Here is an 18,225-nt window from a genome sequence, read left to right on the forward strand (position 1 = left end):
TTTAATCCATCCAAAAGTCAATAAACCTCAGAAAACTTACGAAATCCTCAGTCCATAGTCCAAAATTACACAAAGACCGCCATCTCACGGCATCACCAACATGTCGATCACACAGAAACGATAAGGTGAACGATGAGTTCACCTCACGAACTTCCATTCCTTCCTCGTCATCGACTGACCTTCCCTTCCCTTATCGCCATTTACGTCGATGATTTAACCTTTATTTCGCTCAAAAAGGCATTTAGTGGACACCAAATCTCTTGTTCACTACTAGGGGCCAGTCGCCATCTTCAATATGCGCGACTTGCACAGGGTTTTGCCCTCTCAACTTTCTAGACAATCCAGCGCGTCGAATTCACCAAAATAAACGCCGAATTTGTCACAAAATAATCTCTACCCACGACTATCAATCTATTCTCCCGTGATTAGCAATTATTTTCACGGTTTAACCCTTAATTTCTCCAATACTAACCAGAGCGAACGCCAAACTCGGTTCAGTCCTCAGAAGCGGCCGCCATTTTGAGCATGCGTGAGTGGCGCGCTGCGCATGCGCAGCGGTGTTAGCCTCACGTTACCTGCTAATGGTGACGTTATGCCATCGTGCAATCAGCTGATAGTCCACTCAACAATCCCAAATAAATTATTTTTCCAGTAAAAAAAAAACAACCGCATGTGCATTTCCACGATATTACTCCGAGGAACAATTTTCCAGCCACTCATGTAAATTTTTGCCATTTCGGACACTCGGTGAGTCTTCCCTACGCTTATGTAAACAAGTGCATGTAAACAATGTGTCGAGTGTTCGATACGAGGCATTCAAATGCATAATCAGTTATTGGTAACTCTGGTGATTCTTGATCGTTGATTGAGTTATGGATCAGTGGGAAAATTGAGGTTTTGAGATTGTTTGCTGAATGAAGTTCTTTGTAATGTGAATTATTCGTTTATTTTGAGTCCAGTGGGATTGTTGGGGGTTGAGCAATGGGTAATGCAGGCAGCAATCAGCAAGTTGGTCATCATCATGGCAGTACAGTGACCAAAGACACTCACAGACACAGCAAAGAACAACCGCCGCCTTCGCCTAGCAAAGAGGGGCAGGCATTTACTTTTGCTAAGAAACCTAGCCAAAAGCTTGTCTTCCAGTCGTCCCATGAGGAGGAAGAGCCATATTTTACTAAGGTACTGTTCATATCTTATGTTGAAACAGTAATCAATTCTAAAAAAAATTTTTCAGTCGTTTATTCAATAAGTCGACTTATCTCTTAGGGGGATATCTCGTAATGACCCTTTTTGTAACTCTCAATTTGTTTTACAAAAAAGGTTGTAACCAAAATTTTGATATGTAGATTAGATTCCGAGATATTCGTTGAAAACTGACCAATACGCAACATCTGCTTGAATCGTTTTATCCTTATCCTGAGTCCCTTCAAAAATTAGCCTACAAGGCTAGAGCGGGCTAGAGTGGGCTGGGAGTGGTCCAGGGCCACTTTAGCCCTGGGACCAAAAAAAAGCTTACCAAAAAATTCGAATAGCCCACCCAACGACTCAAATGTAGTATTCCAATTGTTGAAGATCTTACGCCACGTTTCCGTGACATTCCCTTGAAAATTCGAGTGCCACATCCGAATTTTTTGGTAACTGTGGTTTGGTCTCATGGGTTGATGAATAGTATGCTAATTCTTGCTAGAATTTTCCCTCCTTGCAGTTATTTGACGCAAGGAATTATTTTGGTGATAATATGTCAATATTTTTTGTAACAAAAAAAAACTCGAAACAACTGAATGTTCTCAATCAGGAGGGTGATGACTTTCAAAGACCCCGATCAAACACTGTCTCGGAAGGGACTAAAGTCGCTGACAGCAAGGTCTTGCCCACAGTATTCAAGTGGGAAGGTGGTGGCAAACAGGTATACATAAGTGGTACATTCTCAGGATGGAAAACATTGCCAATGGTCAAGAGCCATGGTGACTTCGTCACAATTATCGATCTACCTGAGGGTGAGCACCAGTACAAATTCTTCGTCGATGGAGAGTGGAGGCATGATCCTGGCCTGGTACGTACATTCCAAGTGTCTTCCTCAATTTTTATCTCTTTTGTTACCGTTTTCTGCACATGACAATCGATCAACACTGAGAAAAAAAATAGTTTTACCAAATAGCCATTTACTTGAGAGTACTTATTTGTTCAATACCGTAGTTTTGTATTCGAGTCATTCCCAGGCAATTCTCATTAGGTTTCAATTATGACAATTATATTGCTCTAGAAAATGATCATATTAACAATGACCTTGAGTGAACTCCCTCAATAATTATCAACATTAAAAAATTCATCGAAATTCTTCCCTCTAGAATATAAGAAGTTTAGAAAAAATGAATAATCATTGGAGGACTTCATCCTAGGTCGCGTGCAACATAGTTATCCTCCAGAGCAATATCATTGTCATAATTAAAACCTAATCAGACTCGCCTGGGAATGACTCAATTCGAGAAATACGATTTTGAAAAAATAAATGCTTCTCTCAAGTAAATGAATATTTGGAAAAAATAATAATTATTTTCAGTGAATGAATTCCCCATGATTGGCGAGATTCAACTGATTAATTTTACTTCGCAGAAAATTGTTGATAACGGCTTGGGAGCGAAGAACAATCTTGTCTCCGTGAAGAAATCAGATTTTGAAGTTTTCCAAGCACTTGCCAAAGACAGTGAGGGAATTATAAGCAGTGCCCAAACAGAGTATGGACAGGAGATACCGACTCAGAAGCCATGGGAAAAAGTTGCTGGGCCACCTATCTTACCACCACACTTGTTACAAGTTATTTTAAACAAAGATACTCCACTATCTGTAAGTAATTCAGGCAAAGAGTTTTTAAAAATTCTTGAAAAGTTTTTTGCTATTTCATTTTATTGTTTAAAGTGTGCGAATCTACAGGATTTATTCACACCATCAATAATGTACTCTTCAACTTAATCTAAATATTTATAATCGTTGTCAGATATTTATTCCACTACAAAATACTTCACAAAGAAAACTATATTATAATAACATCCTACTAAATATATCTGTAAATACCAGGCTGAATGTTATAATAATGTTGTAAATGAGGAAATCAAAAATCCACAGGATTTTTAAAATTTCAGTAACTCAAACGCAGAAATTTCAATCCATTACTCCAAAAACTTCATGGAATTTCCGTTGTGTTATTCCTGTATTATTCAGCATAATAAAATCATGAACATTTCTTTCAGTGCGAACCCACTCTTCTACCCGAGCCCAACCACGTGATGCTGAACCACCTGTACGCTCTGAGTATCAAGGACAGTGTGATGGTTCTCTCAGCGACCCACCGTTATCGAAAGAAATATGTAACGACACTTCTTTATAAACCAATTTAAGTAACTTGAATTTTATTGCCATATGATGTGTGTGGTTTAATCGATGCACGACAGTTACGACTCGAGATGTAACAGCCTCTACGGGTCTCGTGAATATACAAATTTTAGATTAAGGAATCATGTGAATTTTGTAGGTACGAGGATAATAATGCTTAATACGATTTAAAAGAAGAATGGGGTATGGATTAACCGGGGGAGTTTGTTGAAATGGTAAAAATAACGTTTATTTCGAAATATTTATTTAATGAAAAGTGTTTTGAAGCGATTTATTGTGATTGAAGAAACATGATATGAATGAATAAAATTTAAATATCAAGGGGATGATAAATCAAATGTCTTCGCTGATTTCTTGATTTATTTGATCGAGAGTTAATTTTAATTTTACTTTTTTTTTACATCTGATCAATTAAACAGAATTTGTTCCACAAACTCGAGAGCCACCCCTGAGTCCCCAGCCACCGGGCTCGTCGCAGTCGAGTTCAGAACCCCCAGACAACAGGGATTTCGCTGAAGTATCAGCGAAAGGGGACTCCGATCTGGTTTTGAGGAAGAAATTGCCTCTGGCTGCATGGTTCACTGGTTCTCCCATGAAAACCACAGGGGACTCGTTGCAGGATCCCATTCTGAATTGATCCCAGGTGTCACATTTTGTTGCTAACAACCCTGATTCTGAGATTATACTCTCGGTGAAGTAGACGTAAGCTCTGCCGTGGCTGCAAGCCTCTGATAATCATAATTTTGATGATAAAATTAATTGACTTTGAATTTTCTGGACGTGTATTAGACTTTTATTGAAAATGATATTAGTTTTTCGTCAATTTTATTGAAATTCGCAGCTTGACGTATTTTTCAACTAAAAATTTTCAACAGAAAATATTTTATGGATGAAAATGAATATATTCTGACCTACACAATTTATTCCATTGAAATATATAGCATGAATTTCTCACGTTTTTTTCATTACATTTTATTTCTTCTCATTACAAAATTCAAGAAAAAGAAATTGAAAAATTTTAACTTAAATTTCTATTAAAGCAAATTCAACAGAATGATTTGTTGATCGAATTCTATCATTTTCTGTATACCATTCTATTGAACATTTTTCAGTAGAAATTCAATAAAATTTTCAAACGAATGCATTAGATTTTTCTATGAAATTTTCTTGACAAACTTTCTTGTAGAAATTAATGAGACCTAAAAAAGTCTCGTCATTCGCATTCGATTCAGGCATGTTTATTAAAGCCTGAAATTGGAGTTGAGTGACCTTATCTTCCTCCATCACTTGGAGATAAGGAATTGTTATCGATATAGAAGAAGGCTAAAACAAGTGCTGTTGAAATTTCGCTATCTCCATTAGATTCAGAGATAATCATGAAAAAACAGCGAGTGAATTTATTCCGCTTTAGATCTTCGGATTAACGGATGATGAAGGATGAATTAATTTCTAACCCGTTATTTCTGGCATACAGCAGCATCCGGGCTGCACAGCAACTCCACCATTGGGATAGAAATCAGCATGGCCGACTGGCTGAAGAAATCCCAAAATTCCTCCGCAGGAATGAATGACATCAACGAAGTCTGCATCTGTAGGGTCTAATTTTCCATCATTCGTGGAGATGACGTGGAAACCAGGCAGAGCTGGATCGAGACCTGTCACTCGTCCTAATTTTCCGGAGGTGGTGGCTGATGCAGCGTTTCCAGCTACGTGAGCCCCTAATGAATGACCTAAAGCCACAGAAAGATAAAAAATAACCATTTTCCAGTAAACATTTATGAATTTCAGAACTCTGTCGAGCAAAAAATCCTGGAAATGAGCGCTATTTTCACTCGTTTTGAGAAAATTCTCGTTGAACATCAAAGAAAAAAGTTCCAATTCTCAGTCAATTTTATTTAAATCCAGTTTAATTGCTGTTAATTTAGAGCACGTTTTCTTTTTTTTTTATAAAGGAATCTTGGATCTGGAATTCAGAACTCTTGGGTTCTTAAAATCAGAACATTCTAGTTCTTAAATCGATGATTGTCCTTGTTCTGCAATTAATTACTCCATGTTTCTCAATCCTTTGTTATTGGAAGTGTATCATTTGACCCTTTTAATCAATTCAGTAGCAGAGGTAAAAGTATCCAAATGGAATCAACTTTCAGCTGAGTTTTCGAGAAATATCTCCAAATTTAAAAGAGATAGCGAAATTTTTATAATAACATTTTTTGTAGCTCCCAATTCCCCCTGCAAAAATGTTCATAACAAAAAGGTTGCTATCTGTCGCAGATTCCGAGATATTCATTGAAAACTGTCCCATAGTCGGAATAAACTTGAACCGTTTTACCGCTTCAGTACTGAATTAATGTTTAACAATCGCTCCAGCATTTTATATCGAATGTTCTCAGTTCAAGCAGTTTCACAGTTTAAAAACCCAATGGTTCTCAATTTCAAATCTCTTCTCACTTAAATGAGCAGATTTTTTTCTGAAATTAATTAACCAGTTTCTCTATATCAGAATAATGCTTTTTAGAATTATGAGGTTCTTAAAATCAACTGGACACTTTTTTCCTCTGTGCATCATCGCCATGAATTTTTTAATGTCATAAAGGCATTACATTCTCTCGGCACTCGATTGACTCTCACCTATGAAGTGAATATGCCCAGGTATTGCGCCGGTCTCCTGGGCCAAGAAGTCTATGAATATTCCAGCTTGTTTTCCAACCTTCCAGGTATTCTGCATCGGCCCTAGGTAGAATGTGCTCGACGCTAGGGGCTCCCAGTCCACGAGAATTACATTGTGATCCCCCTTTCTCAAGTACGCTTCAAAAGCAAGGATTGCGTCAATGAGATTGTCTTTTCTCTCTCTACGATGGGTATTTTTACTTCATTTCTTTGCAATTATCATTTTATTTTCATAAAGAGCCATTGGCATAAGACCCATTTCAAATTGGCCAAGATAAATTTTAAATTAAACTTCAATGCTTAATTTACCATTTTTCAAGTTAACAAGACCTGCACTGAGAGCACTAGATTTCCATCCGTGAGTGATGAACTTGGTGGGGTGCGATGGGTTGAACGTAGAGTTCTTTATTGAATCGGAATTTCCGTTGTATAACAGGGTGCCATTCGGGGGTCCATTTCTCAAGAACAAAATTCGATTGCAATCATTATAAATTTCGGATCTTATGGAGTGGAATCAATTCCATTCCAAGATAAGATTTCTGAAAATATCTTGGGATTTAAGAGAGAAAGCGGATTATCTTTTAACGATATTTAGGAATATATCAGGAAACCATAAAACCATCATTCAATCATTTTTGTCAATCAATTTGAAAAAGTCATGAGTAATCAGCATCATTAATTGATTTCCTGCAAGAAAAAAATCACTTTTCAACGTTCCTTTTTCGTAAATAAATAGAAATAATTTAAGCTTCCGAAAACCTCAATTTTTTAAATATAAAATCAATTTCTTGTAAACTCTTGTAATTTCCAAAAAATATTGTTTAGGATGCAAAATTTATTGTTTATGAATTATTCACAAGATTAGGTCGAAGTCTTCAACGTTTCAATTTAAAAACTATTTTACAAATCTTCTTTTAGAAATAGAAGTTTCAACTTTTCCAGATTTCTCAAATATTTTCTAACGATTCTAAACAGAGATTGAAATTCCGACCTTCAAAATTTTAATAAGATTATCATAAAACGTTTGGTTGAGCAGAGGGGCCAAATCGGATTTTAAAGTCTGTTTTGTTATTCAACAACAACTGCTAAAATACAAAACAAAATATAACGAAAATAGCCAAAGTATTTCGACATTTTTCCGACCTCTTATACAGAACTTCCTCCAAAAATTTAGCTTTCCCTCTTGTCTCCAGAGATATCCATCAAAAACTCAGCTGTTCTAAATCTCAGTCAATTCATCGTTTTCTACTCTTGCTAAAATACCTCGTATAAAGATGAAAGTTCACAGATTCATCAATTAGTCCCCTGAACTCCGGTCCCTGGCCCTTCAGTATCGCAACCTGGGGCTGATCATTCCCGTCAGGCATGAAGATCCAATCATCCCCATATCCGTCATATTTCTCCCTCAACGGGCTCTCAGTGTATTCCGCCGAAATGATTCCAATCCCACAGACAATGACGACAAATTCTAAAATTCTTTTGCTCCCCATTCTCGCTCGTCAAAATTATCTTTATCGATTCAAACAACAAATAATAACAAAAATCTTCCAACAATCTCTCAATCAAAATTACTTCCCCTTTTTACTTATCAAAACAACGAAATTCCAGAAAATTTTGGTAATTTCTAAATTCCTTTCGAATCAGCGTCAATTCTTCTTCAATAAAAAATTACAGCATTAAATTTTGAGCAGTTTAATTCCTCTCGAATCACCAATTGATTCTTTATCAATAAGCACCTACTTCTCTCTCCCAAAACCAAATGCTCATAACTAACAAGGCAATGAAAACCCGACTGACGGTTCGCAATACGAAAAAACGTTCTTATAAGTCCCCCCCATATCAGGTAAGATTTTAGGTACCCCCTCACGCATTTTTATTTAGTACGTCCCAGTTTAGCAGTCTACAATTTATCACTGTAGTTCCTATTATCACAATAACACGGAAACACCTCTTACTGCGGGGCCTCTACTCCAGACATCTTAATCGTTCAGGTGTTACTTGCATGACTTAATTAAGTGATTATTCGTCTTATCGTTTTTTTCGCAGTTTTTAGGCTTGCTTAACTGCGTCTAATGCGATTACATGGAAATTTGCGGATGAATAAATTTTTATGAAGGACAAGCAGGACGATTCTAACAAGTCCAACTCATTTTCTTTGCTTTAAGTTTAAATTTGAAATTCCCTGAGGACAAGATGCACTTCTTAAGTCAAACTTCGTGTTGTGGATTCTACTATTTTTATTTTCGTGTGCGCTTTTCTTTTCTTTTACTGTTGAATCTTCATTTTATAATGCAAAAGACCGGCATCCACTAATTTATACATTTAAGAGTGCAATAAAATACTACACTACACTTCCTTTTCTTGCTTCGCAATTAACTGTTAAATACTTTTACTATAATTACATCAATTCCCGGGAAATCCAAGTATGTTAGTTCCTTTTTCTCACTGAAATCTCGTTGTTGAACATGAAAAACATTTTGCAATTATTTTACTTTTCAGATTGAGGAGAGTTGCAAGGGTTCTCCGCTTTGAAACGTTAGAGAATTTTTTGGAAAGTTTGAAAACAAATTAGAAGGTCCATTTTTTGAGAAAGATTAATAAAATCATTGAGAAAGTGCAATTTTCGAAGACAACCTTTTTCTCATCACACCTTAAGGATATTTTTTCTAAGTCTCAACTAATTGGCTCGTATTCAGAATTTCAACAGTACAGAAATCGATTTCATGAGAAGAAACAGATTTCCAAAAGTCCAAAAAATTATCCCCTTTTCTTTTCTTTTTCTATAAATTTTATTATACGAAAATTGTTCAAACGTTATTGCTTACATTATTAAAGATAATTAAATATTTCAATTTAAATGAATGCATTGAGACGGACAATTTACATTTTTCAATACCATGTCTGTTTATATCGAAACGAAATCCCAAGAGAACGAAAAAAATCCTCTCAATTAATTGTAGGTGAGGATCATGAATGATGTGGAATATTGGTGATGTGCCTGCCTGCTCAATCTGTTATCTGCAATTGAGAAACACACCCGAATTATGTTCTATCTAATCAGTCGAAAATTATTCTGTTTCAGTCGTCTATCTAATCATCAATCAGTGAAGAATGCTGGGATTACCGTCATAGTTGAATCCGAACTCGCCGTTACCGAATCCTCCGATCAACGGAATATCTGGGAATGTCTCCTTGAAAATAGTAGCCTCGACATCTGGTAGACCGTGCATACCCTCTCCTCTGCCAACACATGCGAACATGAGTCCCACAGTGTGTTTCATCGGTTGAACACTCTTCTTAAAATCCGCAAATCTCTCTCTGATTTGTTCATTCCTTCGTTCATCATTCTCTATGACAATTGACCAACTCTTTATGTTGGGTCCACCAATGAGAATTGCAATCCAGAGGACATTTTCGAATCCACTTGTTTCATTAACACCTCTCTTGCAGACCAGCAATTTCTTAGCTACTCCACCCCACATTACAGGTACATTTTGTCTGGTAAATTCAAATCAAAGAAGAACAATCAATTTACAAAATGTGTTAACAATTGCAGAATCATTAATTATTAATGATTGAGTGATTACAAAAATAAGAATGCCGCAAGGTATGAAGAATTTAATCAATAAATCTATTAATTATTTACGAATCAATTAGCAAGTAAAGAATTATAAATTATTAATCATCACTTTAATGAAAAAATAAAAATGAGATGAGTACTGAAAATTTAAGGAAACATCGATTTTGTTATAAATATAAAATGTTCAATGAATGAATTGATTGACTGATCTCTGTTATCTATTGATTTGGGTTGATATATGAATGCAGACGATTGGGCACTGCTTTTATAATTAAAACCCTTACTTTATGACATCTAATTCGGCAAGTTTCTCCTCATGTCTGAAGTTCTCGGCAGTGATAAGCAGCATACATTTGATTTCCTTCAATCTATCTACAGCCCCCTGAAACATGGGTTCAATGACACTCAGCCTATGTGGCTGATCCCCATTGCTCAGAACCTCCAAATCCTTATTGAGATGGATAACTTGACTCTTCTTCCCCATTATGTACTCCACATTCACTCCAGAGCTCTCTGGCAAATAGGCATAAACAACTTTGGATGGAGACCTCTCGTACTCCCTGTCATTCAACACTAATCCACTTGTGTTCATCACGAGGGAAACGCAGTTTCTGGGAAAGTGTTTACCGAAGCAATCTGCAAAACATCATGTTTGTGCCATTTTATTAAAGGATTATCGTTGATTGAGGGTAAACTGATGGAAGAGGAGGGGGCCAGAGATGAATGCAGATACGTATCCTCAGTGTTATGTAAAGGGTCTCAGAGAAGGGACTCAGACAAATTCATGCAATAAAAAAAATAATCCCGCCTTAAATTTTTGTAAACCCACTTACTTTCAAAGATATTTGCAAAAGAATCTGAACAATAATCGTCAACTTAATTCTGATTCGTCACTAGATATCCCTCTCTTTGAACAATCTATACTACAAATATTTTCAAATAAAAACGTTTCCATCAATTTATTAAAGAGCGCTTCTCTGAAATTTCTGGGAATTGTCGAATTTGTAGGAATTTCTTTCATTGTGAATTGTCGTTGAAAATTCACAATGTGGGGAAAAAAATCCACGTAAACGGGAAATTTCAGTTCAATTATTCCATGAAAATTAATGAAATTTAATGTTCAGAAATTTGCAACTTCATGATTTTTTCCCTCAAATCGAATTCAATCTCCCTCTCCTGACCATTACTATTAAACGGCCCAGAAAATTTCAATTTTTTTCCAACAGTAGAGGGGCACGTAGAGCAAAATATACGTTTTCGACTTTTTTGAAAAGATAATTTCCCCTCGCACAGAAAGGACAATTGTTCCCCTCTGCATTCACTGTCTATAGATAATTTATAAATAATCAATTGTTCATCACAAAAATAATTTGTTCGGAATTGTAGCAAATTTATTCATACACATAATTTTACGAACAACCGATTTCATGCCTATAAAATAAGCAGGGAATTTCAAAAAATAATAGTTCTGTGCGAAATGTAATTTGAATGAATCTAAATATTCATGACTTCTTTCACATTTTTCTCACGGAATTTAATTGACAAATTCGATGATTGAAAATGGTGGAATGTGTTGTGTGGTCTGTACCAAACTGTAAAAGCTGCTTGTATATTCTTAAAAAACAATCAAATATTCGTTATGCACCACCCTCTCCTATTCACCCCTGATCGGTCAACATCTCCCCAAAATTTCCATCTCACCACGAGGAACCGAGTTGGAGCCACTGAACAAGAGTCCCAGCATGGGTTTGTTGGTCAAATTGTGAGGAAATTTCGGTGTATGACAGGCTCTGAAGACATCATCCCAGCGTGTCAGACTGATCATAGGGACTCGACTAGCCAATTCATTGACAGCCACCTCCTGCCAGAGCCTAGAAGTCCATAGTCAATAAATAAACAAATGATCACTGAAAGAAACCGAAAACACACGATTCTCATCCTCAAACCTGCAAACCATCGCAGAGTTGCACAACTCCTTAGCGAAAAGACGTTTGAAAATTATAGCAACAACATCATATGGCAGGACAATGGTGTTATCCTGCTCAGGGTCCTCGTGTTCCATTTTTTCTAATGAATTATCACGAAGTGGAGGAGCCTCTCTCTCCTCCGCACGGAACCTCTTGCTTCTGCGTTCAGCTGACATCGCAAAACTTTCAAAAAAAAACGTGTTGAACAATATTTCTGAATTTCTTAAACAGTCTGAAATATTGTTTATCTATCTACAGACTTTGAAACACCCCAAAAGCCACTTATTTACACATTTGTCTACATTTAACTCAGCAATGAAAATGGTGTGGGTTGTGATGAAAATGTGTGATGAAAAAGGAGACAAAAAAACAAAAGTGGGGGGGGGGGGAGTTTGGACAATTTCAGATGGACACATTCCGTTTGGGCACGTCCTAGGGAAAATGGCGACAGTAGGGAAGGAGGTGGAACAGATGGGGCACGGAAATTTGTGGACACATGCCCGGATGGACAGATTCTGATAAAGAAAAGGCTCGGTATTGGAGATATCTTCAGGAAATGTGGTATCAGACGACATGTGTAGTGCAGCGGCTCGGTGAAAGATGGCAGGATTATTCTCATATCAAGCAGAATTACTATCCGAATCGAACTGACCATCGGCAACTCTGGGTTAGCACTGGGTATAGGTAGAGAGAGAGAATGAAGGAGAGAGAGAGATTTCTAAATGTAAACACGCGGTATTCCAGGACAAATGGGTTGTTTGTCATTTCGAAGTGCCTCAGAACATAGGTACAGATTTATCAGGGTAAGTAAGGAATACAACAGATTAAAAAAAATGACAATTTGATTATTTTGTTGGTTGCTCTCAAGTTTTCATTATTAATGATGGTTATATGTGGATTGACTTTTTAATTCCGAATGACAAATGAGATTTTTCAATTGTTAACGTTTGCTGGCAACAACCAATGAAAATACTCGTCCAATCACGATGACTCCCATTTCTCTCCTTTTTCTAGCCACAACGACCATTTGGCGGTTTTTCCTCGTGCGAGACGGACGGTCGGAGGAAGATGTTCGGGATCGTGAATTGCCAAGGCATTTGGAGTCTCTCGGGGAACCCCTCCAAGCAGAAATTACGTCATCATGAGCCTGAGAAATGTAAGTGTTACTTGAAAATGATTATTTTGGAGGATTTGGCGTTTTTAGAGTTTTTTGTCCTCTTTGTTCCTTGTGTCGTGCTAGATGGGGGATTTTCTGCAGTCGTCATTATCGATTCAATTATTCTTCCATTACTAAAAAAAAAAGAGAATTATTGTCAATTCTGTATTTTTAATGATCAGCTACTCAATTCTACCATTGTCCTGTATAATTTGTGAACGACGGATTTTTTTCGAAATACCAACGGTCGTTTAGGTGTTATGAACCAATGAAAAACCTCCGCCAGTCACCGCCACCCACAGTCCCCCGTTTCCCCCCATTTTTCGCCGGCCAAGTCATTTTGTTATTGTTCGCGACGGTAGCTAGACGTGCGGAGAGACATTTGGGACTTTGTAAACTGACGGGGCGATCGAAGGCCCAGAGTGTACTCGTCGAGATCGGAATGCCCCGGCCTGAATTCCACGAAAGATAAAAAGTGTTTAAGTGTTTAAAGATTGATCAAAAAGTGTTTAAAGTGAAGTGTTTGGGATTTTTCGCTCGAGTCGGTTGATTTTTCGGAGCACATTGATGTGTCGTGACCTTGAAGGCAGTGATTCCTTATTTTTTGCGTTTATTCTTCGAGAAACTCTTGTTGGGTTCATTCAAACTCTTAGAACATTGAATTATCGAAAATGGGTAAAAATCGATAATGAAAAAATGACAGCATTGTGTTTTTCCTTTATTCGAAATTTCCAACGGTTGTTTGCGCGAAAAATCGGCGCACCAGTCCCCCTCCCCCCAAACCATATACGTCGACCGTCTTTTGTTGAGTTGAACGGTCATTCGGTCCTCACTCGCGACGCCACTCGTTCCGCGGAGACGTCTTTGGTCTCAATTGACTCGGAAAAATACTTATGGGCTTTATTCTACCGAATTTCGGCAATCGATTGTCCATTATTTCGCGGAATAAATTGGAAAGTCCAGAAATATGGTGACGTGAGATAATTAAGACAGCAAAAGGAATCAGTGATCGGGAAAAAAAACTTCCATTTTGATTTTTTTCGATAAAAACATCTTTTTGCTACACAATTTTTTATAATTCTAAAAAAATTGTAATCATTAAGATAGTGTTTGTAAATGAGTGATGAATATCGCGTTCAGTGAAAATTCATTCGTGAAAATGTGCCCGGTAAACCCCTTCCCCTAATCCGCCATTCTTCCCGCGTTTTTCTCCGTTGAGCGACCGCCATCTTACATTATCCCGGCGGACATCGTGAATTTGCGTGAATAATTCTTTTTCTGATCGATAATTCGAGTGCCGGGGATCTGAGTTGATGAATAATATTTTTTTGATAGTGAAAAAGTGTTGAGATATGAGGTTTATCGTTGAAATAAGGATAAATCTCTAGTCATGCTCGTTTTCCCTTTCGCGTACTGAATAATTGACCGAAGGAAACACCTCACACATCACCTCTCACCTCTGAGATTTAATTATTATTGACATAATGATGAAAACTGTTGTTGACCTTTCGAAAAAAAGTGTATTACCGGTGAATTTTTGAAATGAAAAAATCGAGAATTGTGTTAGTGAATATTTATTGCACACTGATGTGCCTGAAAATGTTCGATTGTGAATTGTGAATTGACTTTCAACATTCACTTCTTGCAGATTTTTCATCCACTTTGATGAATCGCCGAGGTTGACGAGTGGAGAGAGATAATTATCTCATTGTAAAACAGAAAATGTTGGGGAAAACACGAATTCTTGTTGTGTCTAACGTGTGGAACTGAGATCACGTACACACGTCGCATGTTGACATCAGGTTCTCCTCCGTGGAAGGCCCCAGTTTATACCGGCAGCTAACGTTGGCAGTTTATTCACACGCTCCACGGTAACTTTGACCGTGGATGTACGGGACGTTTTCCCGTGGATTGAAGGTAATTTCTACCGTAGATATATAGGAGAACGTGAGTCCTCAACTTTTACTTCTCAAATTAAATCCGGACAATAAACTAGACACATCGAATCAATTCATAAGGTATATGCAGATAGCTGACTAATAAATAATTTTCTCAAAATATTACTTCATTTAATACGAATATCAGTCTAGATAAACGCGAATAGAAAATGAAATAAATAGTTGACAAATAGTTGACTAAACGCAAATCAATGATGAAGAAATTTTTGTTTTTCATTGGAGGCCAAAGCGTTAGATCTTGGATTTTTTCAGGGGGAATGTCGGTCAAAGGGTCACAAGGGTCACGAGTGCCAAAGTGTCAGGTCTTGGATTTTTCCAGGGGGAAAGTCGACTTTCGCCAAAATCAATTTTTTTAGCCGGGTGAACGTTGATTCCAACTATTTAAACGACGGACTATTCAAAACTCTCAAAAGTATGTGAAAAAAGTGAAAACTGAAAGTTTTTTTTTTCAGATTTTCAAAGGGTCTGTTTTTCCGTTTTTCTCGGGGGACAGTCGACTTTTGCCAAAATCGAATTTTTTAGCCGGGTGAACTTTGATTCCAACTATTTAAACGACGGGCTATTCAGAACTATCAAAAGTAGGTGGAAAAACTGAAAAGTGAGAAACCGTTTTTTTTGGCCCCAGCCAAAGGGTCAGATTTTCGGGTTTTCCGGGGCAAGTAGATTGTCGCCACAATCGAATTTTTTATCCGGGTGAACGTTGATTCCAACTATTTAAGCGACGGGCTATTCAGAACTATCAAAAGTATGTGGAAAAAGTGAAAAATGAAAAAAAAATTTTTTCACCGGAGGCCAAAGTGTCGGATCTTGGATTTTTCCGGGGGGAAAGTCGGTCCAAGGGTCACAAGGGTCAAAGTGTCAGATCTTGGATTTTTCGCCAAAATCGAATTTTTTAGCCGGGTGAACGTTGATTCCAACTATTTAAGCGCCGGGCTAGTCAGAACTGTCAAAAGTATGTGGAAAAAGTGAAAACTGAGAAACCGTTTTTTTTGGCCCCAGCCAAAGGGTCAGATTTTCGGGTTTTCCGGGGCAAGTGGATTTTCGCCAAAATCGAATTTTTTAGCCGGGTGAACGTTGATTCCAACTATTTAAGCGACGGGCTATTCAGAACTATCAAAAGTATGTGGAAAAAGTGAAAAATGAAAAAAAAATTTTTTCACCGGAGGCCAAAGTGTCGGATCTTGGATTTTTCCGGGGGGAAAGTCGGTCCAAGGGTCACAAGGGTCAAAGTGTCAGATCTTGGATTTTTCGCCAAAATCGAATTTTTTAGCCGGGTGAACGTTGATTCCAACTATTTAAGCGCCGGGCTAGTCAGAACTGTCAAAAGTATGTGGAAAAAGTGAAAACTGAGAAACCGTTTTTTTTGGCCCCAGCCAAAGGGTCAGATTTTCGGGTTTTCCGGGGCAAGTGGATTTTCGCCAAAATCGAATTTTTTAGCCGGGTGAACGTTGATTCCAACTATTTAAGCGACGGGCTATTCAGAACTATCAAAAGTATGTGGAAAAAGTGAAAAATGAAAAAAAAATTTTTTCACCGGAGGCCAAAGTGTCGGATCTTGGATTTTTCCGGGGGGAAAGTCGGTCCAAGGGTCACAAGGGTCAAAGTGTCAGATCTTGGATTTTTCGCCAAAATCGAATTTTTTAGCCGGGTGAACGTTGATTCCAACTATTTAAGCGCCGGGCTAGTCAGAACTGTCAAAAGTATGTGGAAAAAGTGAAAACTGAGAAACCGTTTTTTTTGGCCCCAGCCAAAGGGTCAGATTTTCGGGTTTTCCGGGGCAAGTGGATTTTCGCCAAAATCGAATTTTTTAGCCGGGTGAACGTTGATTCCAACTATTTAAGCGACGGGCTATTCAGAACTATCAAAAGTATGTGGAAAAAGTGAAAAATGAAAAAAAAATTTTTTCACCGGAGGCCAAAGTGTCGGATCTTGGATTTTTCCGGGGGGAAAGTCGGTCCAAGGGTCACAAGGGTCAAAGTGTCAGATCTTGGATTTTTCGCCAAAATCGAATTTTTTAGCCGGGTGAACGTTGATTCCAACTATTTAAGCGCCGGGCTAGTCAGAACTGTCAAAAGTATGTGGAAAAAGTGAAAACTGAGAAACCGTTTTTTTTGGCCCCAGCCAAAGGGTCAGATTTTCGGGTTTTCCGGGGCAAGTGGATTTTCGCCAAAATCGAATTTTTTAGCCGGGTGAACGTTGATTCCAACTATTTAAGCGCCGGGCTAGTCAGAACTGTCAAAAGTATGTGGAAAAAGTGAAAACTGAGAAACCGTTTTTTTTGGCCCCAGCCAAAGGGTCAGATTTTCGGGTTTTCCGGGGCAAGTGGATTTTCGCCAAAATCGAATTTTTTAGCCGGGTGAACGTTGATTCCAACTATTTAAGCGACGGGCTATTCAGAACTATCAAAAGTATGTGGAAAAAGTGAAAACTGAGAAACCGTTTTTTTTGGCCCCAGCCAAAGGGTCAGATTTTCGGGTTTTCCGGGGCAAGTGGATTTTCGCCAAAATCGAATTTTTTAGCCGGGTGAACGTTGATTCCAACTATTTAAGCGACGGGCTATTCAGAACTATCAAAAGTATGTGGAAAAAGTGAAAAATGAAAAAGTTTTTTTTTTGAGATTTTGAAAGGGTCTGATTTTCCGTTTTTCCCGGGGGACAGTCGACTTTTGCCAAAATCGAATTTTTTAACCGGGTGAACGTTGATTCCAACTATTTAAGCGACGGGCTATTCAGAACTATCAAAAGTATGTGGAAAAAGTGAAAACTGAAAAAAAAAAATTTTCACCGAAGGCCAAAGTGTCGGATCTTGGATTTTTCCGGGGGGAAAGTCGGTCCAAGGGTTACAAGGGTCACAAGGGTCAAACTGTCAGGTCTTGGATTTTTCGCCAAAATCGAATTTTTTCGCCGAGTGAACGTTGATTCCAACTATTTAAGCGACGGGCTATTCAGAACTATCAAAAGTATGTGGAAAAAGTGAAAACTGAAAAAAAAAAATTTTCACCGAAGGCCAAAGTGTCGGATCTTGGATTTTTCCGGGGGGAAAGTCGGTCCAAGGGTTACAAGGGTCACAAGGGTCAAACTGTCAGGTCTTGGATTTTTCGCCAAAATCGAATTTTTTCGCCGAGTGAACGTTGATTCCAACTATTTAAGCGACGGGCTATTCAGAACTATCAAAATTAGGTGGAAAAAGTGAAAAGTGAGAAACCGTTTTTTTTGGCCCCAGCCAAAGGGTCAGATTTTCGGGTTTTCCGGGGCAAGTGGATTCTCGCCAAAATCGAATTTTTTACCCAGGTGAACGTTGATTCCAACTATTTAAGCGCCGGGCTAGTCAGAACTATCAAAAGTATGTGGAAAAAGTGAAAACTGAGAAACCGTTTTTTTTGCCCCCGCCAAAGGGTCACATTTGTCTACATTTAACTTAGCAATGAAAATTCTGTAGGTTTGTGATGAAAATGGTGATGAAAATGGCGACAATAACAAAAGAAGGCGGGGTGGTGGGGAATTGTAC

General features: G+C 37.9%; 3 protein-coding genes across 3 annotated transcripts; 1 reads left to right on the forward strand and 2 right to left on the reverse strand.

The window, feature by feature from the left end:
- Window positions 1–571: 571 nt before the first annotated feature.
- On the forward strand, window positions 572–3,723 carry LOC107040173 (5'-AMP-activated protein kinase subunit beta-1). The gene is made up of 5 exons (XM_015260124.1): window positions 572–747; window positions 960–1,179; window positions 1,796–2,053; window positions 2,614–2,844; window positions 3,249–3,723. The coding sequence occupies exons 2-5, from the start codon at window positions 982–984 to the stop codon at window positions 3,393–3,395; spliced, it is 834 nt and encodes a 277-aa protein (XP_015115610.1). The 5' UTR covers window positions 572–747; window positions 960–981; the 3' UTR covers window positions 3,396–3,723.
- A 78-nt stretch (window positions 3,724–3,801) lies between these two features.
- On the reverse strand, window positions 3,802–7,439 carry LOC107040174 (pancreatic triacylglycerol lipase). Its single transcript, XM_015260125.2, has 5 exons — window positions 7,321–7,439; window positions 6,367–6,515; window positions 6,019–6,195; window positions 4,845–5,120; window positions 3,802–4,118 (listed from the first exon to the last, which is right to left on the reverse strand). Exons 1-5 carry the CDS (start codon window positions 7,422–7,424, stop codon window positions 3,802–3,804), a joined length of 1,023 nt encoding a protein of 340 aa, XP_015115611.2. The 5' UTR covers window positions 7,425–7,439.
- Window positions 7,440–8,841: 1,402 nt separating this feature from the next.
- LOC107040182 (F-box only protein 22) lies at window positions 8,842–11,982 on the reverse strand. Its single transcript, XM_015260136.1, has 6 exons — window positions 11,865–11,982; window positions 11,584–11,787; window positions 11,339–11,508; window positions 9,922–10,273; window positions 9,182–9,555; window positions 8,842–9,075 (listed from the first exon to the last, which is right to left on the reverse strand). Exons 2-6 carry the CDS (start codon window positions 11,778–11,780, stop codon window positions 9,008–9,010), a joined length of 1,161 nt encoding a protein of 386 aa, XP_015115622.1. The 5' UTR covers window positions 11,781–11,787; window positions 11,865–11,982; the 3' UTR covers window positions 8,842–9,007.
- Between the last annotated feature and the right edge of the window lie 6,243 nt (window positions 11,983–18,225).

Source organism: Diachasma alloeum, unplaced genomic scaffold (genome assembly GCF_001412515.2).
Source record: "Diachasma alloeum isolate Michigan unplaced genomic scaffold, Dall2.0 Dall_scaffold_00325, whole genome shotgun sequence".
NCBI classification, from domain to species: domain Eukaryota; kingdom Metazoa; phylum Arthropoda; class Insecta; order Hymenoptera; family Braconidae; genus Diachasma; species Diachasma alloeum.

Bases quoted from the DNA above. Each gene is read 5' to 3' on its own strand.
- LOC107040173 (XM_015260124.1), top strand. From the start codon at position 982: ATGGGTAATGCAGGCAGCAATCAGCAAGTTGGTCATCATCATGGCAGT. The intron at 1,180-1,795 runs GTACTGTTCATA...GTTCTCAATCAG, and splicing joins AAGAGCCATATTTTACTAAG to GAGGGTGATGACTTTCAAAG. The intron at 2,845-3,248 runs GTAAGTAATTCA...CATTTCTTTCAG, and splicing joins ACAAAGATACTCCACTATCT to TGCGAACCCACTCTTCTACC.
- LOC107040174 (XM_015260125.2), bottom strand. From the start codon at position 7,424: ATGCCTGACGGGAATGATCAGCCCCAGGTTGCGATACTGAAGGGCCAG. The intron at 6,516-7,320 runs GTATTTTAGCAA...TTTGTTCTTGAG, and splicing joins AACTTTCATCTTTATACGAG to AAATGGACCCCCGAATGGCA. The intron at 4,119-4,844 runs GTTAGAAATTAA...TATGATTATCAG, and splicing joins CTGTATGCCAGAAATAACGG to AGGCTTGCAGCCACGGCAGA.
- LOC107040182 (XM_015260136.1), bottom strand. From the start codon at position 11,780: ATGTCAGCTGAACGCAGAAGCAAGAGGTTCCGTGCGGAGGAGAGAGAG. The intron at 10,274-11,338 runs GTGAGATGGAAA...GATGTTTTGCAG, and splicing joins CTCCAACTCGGTTCCTCGTG to ATTGCTTCGGTAAACACTTT. The intron at 9,076-9,181 runs GTAATCCCAGCA...TCTCAATTGCAG, and splicing joins GTTCGGATTCAACTATGACG to ATAACAGATTGAGCAGGCAG.